The 11,591-nt window shown below is 38.9% G+C and overlaps 1 protein-coding gene across 5 annotated transcripts in view; it reads left to right on the top strand.

Moving 5' to 3' along the window:
* The window catches only part of SSPN (sarcospan), a 61,173-nt gene that overhangs the window by 41,073 nt on the left and 8,509 nt on the right, over positions 1–11,591 (top strand). For 4 of the 5 annotated variants that reach the window (XM_019625396.1, XM_019625397.1, XM_019625398.1 and 1 more), the window contains one exon: positions 9,535–9,621. In XM_019625396.1, coding sequence (XP_019480941.1) covers positions 9,565–9,621 — 57 coding nt within the window. In that variant the 5' untranslated portion in view covers positions 9,535–9,564. Of the gene's footprint in view, positions 1–8,920; positions 9,031–9,534; positions 9,622–11,591 lie in introns of those variants that run through there. The other variant, XM_019625399.1, reaches the window with a different exon arrangement.

Here is an 11,591-nt window from a genome sequence, read left to right as displayed (position 1 = left end):
TGTTGTAAAATCTCCAAAACTCAACCAAATCGCTCAATTTTTGTTAGAATGAAACTAGAACTGTCAGCTGTCAAATGACATAGCAATCACATAGATGCAAATGACTCTAGTACTTCCAAAAATGAACTAGTGCCATCTGTTGCAAACATGTATCATGACTTTTCCGAAGACCCAATAGATGGGCTAAACTTAGTGTGGTTGAGCAAGTGTCTTTTCTCTTTAGACCCTGCAAAGAAATACTTTTCTGGGACAGAATTGGACATCTAGAATTACATTTTTTCTGAGAAATTTTCACCTGGATCTCTACCAGTTTATTCTAAAAAATAACCTCTTAGGTCATCTTTACAAAACAAATATTCAAATTGTTCTCTTTAACCCCCACAGGAAAATGTGGAAATGCACATATAGGGATGTATGTCATAACCCAAAGTCTTTCGGGCCTAGCTAAGTGAAACTTAGTCCTTGGATGAAGAGTATTTCTGTACTAAAGCTCTCTACTGGTAATTTTTACTATAATTAAAAAAACAAAAAGAATAAGGCAGTGAAGGTCTGAGGTTGTAGATTCCTAAGATAAATTGAATATCTTCCTGATATATGATAGGCCAAATAAAACACTCCTTTACAGAAGTTGCCAGCTATAAAAAGTTGCTAGCCATAGTTTTGCTTGTAGTTGAAAAGAAGCTACTACTTTGAGTTTGATTTAATAAAAACTAAGAAAAAAATTTTTTTATCAAAATAATAATTAGTGTTCTCAATTTTAATGCCTGTACATTGATATTTGTAGTATTTAGAGATAGATAGTTATAGTTTTCCCCCTCAACCTGGTGGTCAACTCTGCCAGAAACTCTTTGGTTGATTTTGAATCTTTATATTTACATGCCTATCAATTTGGAATTTGCAGCTAATATCTGTGCACTAAGCTTGGCTGAAACAACTATGCCTTTTTTTGTAAGTAATATTAATTTTGGACCTGTTTTGGACAGAAACTATTTTTAGCTGAACAACAGTTTTTTTCAGAAATTAAATGCTTGTCTTTGTAAAACCACAATAGTGTAATCAGAGAAACACAAACAGCTTGGCATGGTTACCAAGATTGGTATTTCCTGAGTAGTAGATAATAAATAGGTTGGTAGCAGAAAGAAAAGGAAGCAAAAAAAAAAACACAAAAAAACAAGTTTTATAACTTTTACGTGTTTGCAAGCTATTTATGTCAACATTATTGGAATATTTTTGAAAAAGGGTCCTTGTTATGAAAACAAAAGTAGCCCAAATCACTAAATGAAACGATTCATTTATTTGACAAATATGTACTGACTGCTTCATATGTGCTGGGTACTATCCTAAGTCCTTTACATATACTGTCTTATACAATCTTCACAGCAATTTATGAAGTAGGCATTGTTGTATCATCCCGTTGATGAAACTGAGGCTCAAAGAGGTTAACTTGTCCAAGGCCAAAAGCTAAATGTGGTGAAGGTGGATATTGAACCCAGGTCTGTCAGATCCAGAGCTAAGATCCACTGCCTTGGTCTCTGTCTTTAGGTATGGGCCCATTTTGCTGTAAAATTTTATATAGTTACCCTCTGTTACCCCTTCTCTGGGGCAGGTATATGTTATCTTTTACGGAGCCTGTGAGATCTTAAATAACTTATAGTAGAGATGTATTGTTGAAATAACAGAACCAGCAAGGCTCTCATGAGAAACAACCATGAGTCCACCATCTTTTTCTAAGGGGTTGCTGGGCATTATCAATTCTTTTTTTTGGGGGGGGGGGCAGGGAGAACATATCATTTTAAAGACTTATTAGCCTTTTGCTAATTACTATATGTCATACTGGTGGGAAAAAGAAGCTATGATGATAAATGCTATGTTCTCCATAGCTCTTCTCAACAACTGACATATATCTACTTATTTATTTGTCCATGGTCTGCCTCTCAACTTCCAAGAGTTGACCTTATTTAGGCAGCGATTTCTGTCTTTTCTGTTCTCTGTAGTATCTCCAGAGCCTCAAAGAGTACCTGGCACATTGTGGTAGGTGCACAATGAATATTTGTTAAATGAACAGAATGATATTATTTCTAAGATGTAATAGAGGGCTACATTTACATATATTCATTTCAGCTCAAATTTTAGAGTAAATTATACTGGCACAGTTTGAGGTCATATGAGATGGAAAAAATCATACCAATTATAATGCCAGGCACATTATTTTTGATTCTTAAAACACATTATAAACTAAGTATTATTTTCTCCTTTTTTTACATGACGTGACTGAGTCTCAAAGACTGTGTCACCTTCCTGCAACTTGGACAGTTGTTTGGATCTCAAAGACTATGTTTTACACACACTGTCTCAGGAGTGATGCTTCAAGCTATTCAGCGCAGGAGGGAGCAGAGGATGGAATGTGCTCCAAATCTCTGCAGTTCTCATTTCACTCACAGTGCTGTCAAAATTCCACCAGGGAGACAGACAGGCCATGTAATGGTTAAGAGCCAGGAACTGTACTCTGACAGGTACAGCTATCAGTTCTGTATTTGCTATGTGGCCGTGAGCATAAAACCTTTCTGAGCCTTAGTTACCTGATCTATAAAATGGGGCTAATAATAGCAATTACCCCCATAAGACTTATACAAAAATCAAGTGGGATAATTTACATAGAATGCCTAGTTTAATGCCTGGCATATACAGTAGCCCCTCTTTATCTGCAGTTTCACTTTCTGTGGTTTAAGTTACCTGTGGTCAACAGCAGTCTGAAAATATTAAATTCCAGAAATAAACAATTTATACATTTTAACTTGGGCGCCGTTCTGAGTAGAATGATGAATTCTCATGAGGTCCCGCTCTGTTCTGCCTGGGACGTGAATCATCTCTTTGTCCAGCGTATCCACACTGTATATGCTCCCCGCCTGTTAGTCACTAAGTAGTAGCTGTCTGGGTGATCAGATCTACTATCTCAGTATCACATTGCTTCTGTTCAAGCAACCCTTATTTTCCTTAACAATGGCCCCAAACCACAAGAGTGATGCTGGCAATTTGGATACGCCAAAGAGAGGCTATAAAGTGCTTCCTTTAAAGTGAAAAGGTAAAAATTCTGGGCTTAATAAGGAAAGAAAAAAAATGTATGCTGAAGTTGCTAAGATCTACAGTAAGGACAAATCTTCTATCCATGAAGAAGGAAAAAGAAATTTGTACTTGTTTGCTGAGAGAGAGAGAGGCCACATCCACGTAACTTTATTATGGTATGTTGTTATAATTGTCCTACTGTGTTATTAACTATTGTAGTTAATCTCTGACCGTGCCTAATTCACAAATTAAACTTTATCATAGGTATGTGTGTCTAGGGAAATCCATAGTATATATAGGGTTCGGTAGTCGCTGTGGCGTCAGGCATCCACTGAGGCTTTTGGCAGTCATCCCCATATGGATAAGAAGGGAGGCTACTGTAGTTACAAACTAACCCCAGTTAGTAACTAGGTGCTTCTGTAAGAGAAGGGACTCTGAGGAGGCAGAGAATGTGGCAGAGGTGCTGGGGTGTGCTAGAGCATCACTGATGGGTTTGTGAAAGCTGATTGTGCACACCTCTTCCCAACTCTGTGCTCAGCGACTTCATGCTGGTAGCTTGACATCAGCCATGGTACAGATAGCAGCCCCTGCCCCTGCAGCTGGCTGTTAGATATTTCGTAGCACACCACTGCAGAGGTGGAGGTGGTCTAGTTTTGGAGGTGATTGCCTTGCCATGGCTTGGAGCAGGAGTGAGCAATACCTGTCAGCAGTAGCAGAGTGCCACATCATATTCATTGATGATTTAGAGATGCTTCCCAAACATCAGCCAGACACAGGGAGGCTACAGGCTCTGAAATGAGGTCATATTTAAATAACAATGAAGACAAAAGACACCCCCAATTTTAAGGACTCCTACAATAGCATAGACTACATTTCTTTACAGGGAAACTATTATTGTTACATCTCATTATTATTTATAATAAACAACCCTTCCATACGAAACTCCACTAGTCAATGTATCACTCTAGGCCCCTAACCATTCAGATAAAGCCCACACTAGGCATCAGCATTTAGGAGACGGTTTTTTAGAGTAGACTAGTGGTTCTCAAAGTGTAGCCCCAGGACCAGCAGCATCAGCATTACCCAGGAATTTGTTAGAAATGCAAATTCTATAGCCCCACCCCAGACCTATTCAATCAGAGATTCTGAGGATGGGACCAGGTTTTACCAAGGCCTTCAAGTGATTCTGAACCACTGGCTTAGATTTTGTCTTGCCACAAGGCAGTGGCAATGAGAATCCAGTATAAATGCTTAAGGTGTTCTAAACTGTTCTCTCCCATCCTTTTGAAATCTTGATCCGGTAAACATCCTTTCATAGATTCTCATGAAATGTTCTTTTGTATGTTGTTTAAATCTCTGGCATACTGTGTGTTAATCAGCAGTTCTCCCAAGTAAGACTGCATTCAATTGACAGGTTGCAATGTATTTATCGTTTGTTGAAAATGATTTCTAATAGTCTAACTTAAATTCTATTAAATAGATGAAAATCCATAGAAATTCTCTTAAGAAATATTCAGAGAAACACTTACAGTTCTGCTGTATCTCTTGTTGACCAATGAGTTATGCAGACATGAGAAGAGAGTTCATCTTGTTAGTATATTGACTGAATTAAAGCACTTTAAATACAAAGGCGAAAGTTGATTAACATACAGAAATAGTCACATTTTGGGTACACAGATGACAGGGTGGGGATAGAAGGAGGAGAGAAACCTTGAAAGGCATTTGACAGGGGAAGGTTGTATTCCCCAGATAGCCCTGTCAAGCAGCTCTGTCGACAACAAAAAGGAGAAAACAAATAAATTGGAGGTTGTGTGAATGTCACAGACCAGAATATAAATAATGTATGACACAGAAAGAAGTAAATACCAGTAATTCACGTTTTCACAAAATGTTTAAGGGTGATGATACCTTCTAGCTATGCCAAAATGAAAAAAGAAAAAGTAATATGTAGGTAAACCTCCAAGATACTGGTCAAGAATTCACCTTTTTATTCATAACGCCAACCCTCAAAAGGCACCACTGTAGGTACAATAGGCCAAATAACAAAAACAAAGACAATGTGTGACAAGACTCAGGACTCAGACATGTGGAAACGGATTTAACATTCAGAGAACATTTCAACTCTGTTTAACTTTCTAACTCACAAGAGAGAATTCAGTCTTCACTCTGAGCAGAAAAAGAATAGACAGAATGTGGAATTTGGGATTTAGGTTTTCTCTTTACACTAAAGAAATTGTAGAAACATGCATCCAAAAATAGGTTAAACACAATGGTGGTTGTCTTATTCTCTTTTCTATTAAAAATCGTTTCAAGCTTTTCTTATCAACACGATTATCTGTATCTGTGAACTAAATCTTAGCAAGCTCTTAAAGGCTAGCAGCCCTTATAGCACTGGTTTCTCCAGTGCCACCCAGTTCATATTTGGCTTTGAGCTCAGTGATACCACCTGTCTGCCGTAGGCCTGGGTGTCTGGTTCAAAGAGTGCCTTCTTGAAAACCTTACGTAACTGCCTTTTTCCTGTTCCACGAGCCTTACTTCACCATATCTAATGGAAGCTCTGGCCCAGAATCCAGGAGTGTTGTTCCAGACAGGCCTGGCGGATCTCCTGCTCATTCACATGAGCTCCCTTTCCCTGACTGGGAAGTCAGAACACCCTGTCTTTCTGGTCATCGACGTCCTGCCAGCTCAGAAAACAAGCCTTCAGTTTTTAAGTATTCAATAAATATGACTTTTCTAGAAGGTGCTTATAAACCCTCTAATAAAGACATATTGTCCTATCATGCAACGCTGTAGGTAAGAAAATGAAACACCCCCTCCTAGAGCCAATGAAGCCCTACCAGAAGGCCAAGATTACAATATGTTGAATTAATTTGGGTTTTATAGCAAATACCCTATGCAAAGATCTAGAAGTGAAACTTTAAAAAAATCCAAAAGGATGATCAGTTTCATAATATTTGCACATGACATGATGTACGACCAAAATTATAAGAAGTATATTTGAGATGTTTCTGTTCAAAAAAAATCAAAGATGCTTCATAACTGGAAAACTCCCTTGGACCTTTATTGTTTTCACTAGACTCTGGATGGCACAGTTTTCTGATGGTTTCAATTGCTTCACGTATGCCGATGACTAACAAATGCTTATCGCCAGTCCGGTCCTCTTTCCTGAGCTCTAGGCCCATGTGGCTGAGCTTTGAGTCTATGTGGGTATCATCAGTTTCCACTCCCATTCTGCCCCTCCTCATGTATCTCCTGTCTTATTAAATGTAAACACCATCCACTCGGCAGCTCAAGTCAGGCAGCTAGCACTTTCCTGGTCCCTCCCTCTCCTTCAGCCCTCACATCTAGTCAGTCCGTAGGGCCTATGTATTCTGCTTCCTTGTCACTCAAGCACACTCATGCTTTATCCCTATTGCTACCTGAGCTCAGGCACTCACCATGTCTCCATAGATGAACAGCCTCTTAGCTGGTCTTCCCTTCCCAATCCATTGTTCACAGCAGAAGGACCATTCTACAAGGCAAAGTTGATCACAGCCTTCCCCTGCTTCAAATGAAATAAAAGTCCTTTGTGACTTCCTTCCTGTCCATCTCTGTAAGCTCATATTTTGCCTTTTCTTCTTTCACTCTTTGCAGTGGAGCTGTAGGAGTCCTCAAATGTTAGCTCTGCATTCTCCATACTTTTGTACCTATGAGTACTCTCTCGACTCTTCCTCACATCCTGCTCCTAGCGAATTTCTTCTTATCCTTCAAAACCCATCAAAACCCATTTTCCTCCAGGGAGTTTCTCTAAGTCCCCCTTGGGTTAATCGCCCTTTCTATGCATTGCAGCAGACCTGGTCCTAGTACTTATACAGTATTGTAACTTCATTTCCCCCTCTTTCTCTGCTGGACTGAGAGCTCCTTGAAGCCTGAGACTATTGTTTCACCTCTCAATTTCCAGAGCCATCCGTGCACAGGGTCTGGCTATCTTATGTCTTCAAAAAAGCTCAGTTGATCGATGAGGTGAAATCCTCTACACTGAGGTAGAGGATTTACCACATGCTCCTGTGTAACTTCTTGCTGGAAATCAGCCTAAATCAAGGCTACAAAGAAGTCAACATGACCAAAGTGGGAAAATTTGTTCAAGCAAAGCACAGAGTCAGATTTCTAAGATGCTGGCTTGGTTATTGGAGTGTGTCTCTCGTAAAGACAAAGTAGAAAGCCTTGGCCATTGCCAACTTCAGCACAGCAGCCTCTAAGGACAAAGACAGTTATGGGGGAGAGAGCCTGACCCTGTGCGAGTAGACAGACGTAACAAGAAGGCACAGGCACACGCTTAGGGATTTAACAATCCCCATAGAAGCAGGTTTCAGAAGCCGCCATCTGGTTTGTGGCCAATAAACTAAAAAAGGAGCTCTTTCTCCCATTGTTTCAGTTCTGTAAATTCTTAAAGAGATAATACATAGTAAGCCCCTACAGGCCTTATCAAACTTATACCTCAATTACATATTTTTTTTTAAAATGAGCTTTGAGAAAGAACTTCATCGCTGACTTGGAAATGTCAGTCACATTGTGGACAACACAAAAAACTTCAGTCTCATCATTTCCAAATTTGCCAGTCTTCTGATGAAAAGCTGCCTCCCTGGGTCCTATCGGCTTTGTTTTCTACCCAGACCTCTCCAGTCCGTGCCATGCTCACACACTGTGCCTCTCCAGTAGAAGGTTGTCTACTGCTGTTAAGCCATGCAGCTAGTCCTAATGATGGAAAACTGCAAACAGCCTGCACTGCAGAAGGCTTGGTATTTGCCTCCACGGCCTAGTAACTGAAACCTGAACAACTTGCGACTTGGGAACCCATGAGGGTACAAGCAACTTACTGATTTTGTAATCAAGGAGTGAATAGGATAACCTTAAAATGTTATGTTGGTTTTGTAAGTAAACAGCTCTACCACCCTAGCCGGGATGGTCTGTGGTGTGAAGCTGGCCCTAGGGGTAAGAATTATGAATATTATCAAACAAGTCATTTAATGACTTGTTAGATGATTCTCACTCAGTCACCCTTCCAACATCTGTCTCTAGGAAAGTTGTGCTTATCAAAAAAATGCAATACTGTTGCTTATGTTTTCTATCTTAAAGTAGAACTTAGCAACATTTTAAGGTTTCCAAAATTGAGTGTGAATAGATATGTTTTGATTAAACTCATTTTAGAAAACTCCAATGCACTAAAAAGAAAATCTGTTGTGACGAACCAGTCGAGTATCTCTTCTCTCAGAGTTTCCATTCCTCCTGTGAGCCTGCTTTCGGCCATGCACATTCCCTCTCTTTTCATGGTTGACACTCAAGAACCTGGAAACGCTTTCTATTTCTATCTCCTTCTCCAGTGTTGTCCCTTCAGTCATGGTATAGCCAAGACGTACAGACTCTGCTTTTTCTATACTTCCCCTCTCTGCCTCTTTCTCTGACTTCGCCTGCCACCATCTGAGCTCTGGCACACCTGATATATTAATCTTTCTTAGATTCGTAAAATAACATCCTGATAGCCTCACTGCCAACCCACCGAACACCACTGCTCATTTTCCTGAAAAATGTCTTGAATCATGTCATCCCTGCTCAGACATTTTCAAGAGAGCCCCACTATTTACTAAATCAATCCTACAATACCAGATTTTCAACCTACCCTTCCTGGTAGCTCTATGTTTTGGCAATTGTGGTTTTTTTTTTCTAGGTAGCTCTATCTTCTGTTATTTCAGCTCTGGGTTCGTGTTTGCTGTTCTTTCCACAAAATTTGTGCAGTACTGCCTCTGTGCTATTGCTCACGCTGTTTCACCCAAGCGACCTGGTTTGAGTGCTGGTTCCATTACTTACTATAATAGCTTTGCTTATTTCCCCCATTATGATATGAGGATCATAATAGCACCTACTTCGTAAGGTTTTGTGATTATTATATGAAGAAATCCATACAAATCCTTTAGAAGAACCCCAGCACAAGTAAGTACTTGTATTCAGTAAATGTTAGTGATCATGATTATTATTATCATCCCTTTCAAGGACTATTTCAAATCCACCTCTTTAGTGAAGTCTTTTTAATTGCCTAACTCAATTGTTATTTTTTTCCTCTTTTTGTACTTCTCTGAATAGCATTTGACATATAATGCCCTGCTTCAGAATAATGTGTGTACTTATCTTGGCCTGGACTGGACTATACACTTCTTGAGACTTAGGAACTTTTATTCATCTTTGTATACTCTGCCTTGTTTGGCACCTGGCACGTCAAAAGGGCTTAATAAATATGGGCTAGATTGAAATAATTTGACTTTACTGTTTTTTTAAAAACTCTGTTCCACAGCTGAGAAAAAATAGCACATAAAGATAAGTAAATGAAATGAACACCTTGATAACAAGGATGCTACTGGTGGAAGACACTGAGATTGATGTCATTAGAATTCACGACTTGCCCCGATAACATCCTTTCATCCCTGTTCTCCATTGCAGGTCTGCTTAGTGGCCTATCTTGGTTTGTTTATGCTTTGTGTCTCATATCAAGTTGATGAACGGACATGTATCCAGTTTGCTATGAAAGTAAGTTGTCATTTTTCTTTTGCTTTTATCGTCACATAGAAAGAAACACAAGTACAAAATAAACGAGTGCTTTTTTAAGGGGTTGCATATCTGATTATTCTAGAAAGTGCATTTTTAGGGAGGCCAAAAAAATTGTTTTAGGAGGGAATTAATCCAGACTCCAAATGTAATGCTAATTTTTTTAAGTCTTAATTTCCATGAACTGGGTTGGCATGGAGCATATGAAGTCTGTCCTTTAATGCCCTTAAAAGGAATATTGAAAATTCATCAGTTCAACAAAACTGTTTGCCAGAGCAATGATGCCTATATCAGTGCCCACTTCTATATCTTGGGGGTTATTCAGAATATTTTAATAATGAAGCAGTCTAAGTGTATTTCCTCTTGTAGGTGGGATCACTGAGACAGAAAAAGTACATTGGGTACATCCTAATGATCTGTGCCAAGGGTCTGAGGACAAAGGGGGCGGAGAGGTGGGATGTGCATGGGTTAGCAAGTGTGTGTGTCTTTCATGTAGTTTTTCTCTGTTAAAGACAGTGTGTTCAGTTGGAGCTAGTTCAAGTACACAGCATTTTCACTGCATGTAGAATCCACTCTAAATGGAAACATAGATACACCCTTTCAGAGTTTAGGGAGATAAACACCTAAGTCAGCACTCAGAGTTAGTAGAAATCAAATTCCTATATTTTCTTCCAACTGCTGTAGCTGAGAACAAAAAGCTTTCTGTAATTTTTTTTGTTCACTCACATTATTTACTTCTCTTCTATAAGAAAACACATAAACACTAGATACTCCTTTGTTTACTAAAACAAGAACATATAAGGCAAGAGTAAGTTAACTATATTATTTGGAAATTAGGAAGATGCAGAAAATTTGATGTTAGTATATTCTAGTATAATTGAAGCTGTTGACATAAAAAAACAATGTGTAAAAGAGTAAATTAGACTAAAAAAATGTTCAGGTCATATTAAATAGTAAAAAACGCTAGCTACACAAAATGTATGGCATAATCCTATAGAAAAATAATAGCTCTACGTGGTTAGAAAAAACAGTTATCTGTGAGTGGTGCAATTATAGCTGCATTTTGTAGTTTTTCTCTAATTTTGAAATGTTCTTCAATTAGACATAACTTTTCTAATTAAAAAAAATTAATGGATGCTATTTTAAAAAAGAATGATAGAGTTAGAATCTTGGTGGATATGCCTACATTTGGATATTATTCTTTTTCTAAGGTGTTACTTAAAAGAAGGCCAGCTAACGCAGACATCAGTCCATGTTTGTTTGTTTGAGCGTGTGTTTTGTAAAGCAAGTCTTGAGGATGATTTTTTTTTTTAAGCCAGAAAGCCTAGTAAAAAATGGCCTGTTAAATTACTGGAATTTCACTCACCAAGTAAAAAATGCTCTAAACTAGATTCGTCTCTGTATGTAAAAGGCCTTCATTTCCTCCCCAGATGATTCTAGGAAACAGCAGAGGCAAAAGCATTAGCTTTACAGAGGCTCCCAAAGCCATCTCAACATCTGCGTGTGAAATAAGGAGCAAGGGAAAAAAAAAGTCACTGCCAGTGTCAGCCAGGTTGAGAATTCCCCACTAGGAACATCTCATTAGCTACCTTTTTTTTCCCCCACCTGTGACAGACATTGACAAATTCAGAGGCACTTTTCTCCTGCATGTGACCTTTAGTGATGCTTCCTGCCAGCTCTCAAAGATGCCCGCTATGTTATCTAAAGTTAGAAAATGAGCTTCAGTCAATCTCAAGGTTTTCCAAAGGCACAACAGGTTATAGCAGACTTTCCTTGTGCTTTTCACACCGTTTTGGGAGGAAGGAATAAAATGCATCTTCATGTGGTGTTTCTCACTCGCATAACCACATTTCAGTACCCCTGTATTACCCTGGCCTAAGCGTTGTCTGAGAATTTATTTCCTCCTGTTGAACACCAAGACAGCCAGGGAAAACAATCAGGAGGTGATGGCA

This window comes from Hipposideros armiger, unplaced genomic scaffold, assembly GCF_001890085.2.
Source record: "Hipposideros armiger isolate ML-2016 unplaced genomic scaffold, ASM189008v1 scaffold_624, whole genome shotgun sequence".
NCBI classification, from domain to species: domain Eukaryota; kingdom Metazoa; phylum Chordata; class Mammalia; order Chiroptera; family Hipposideridae; genus Hipposideros; species Hipposideros armiger.
Note: the sequence above shows the minus strand (reverse complement) of the source record. Positions and strands in the feature narration are given on the sequence as shown.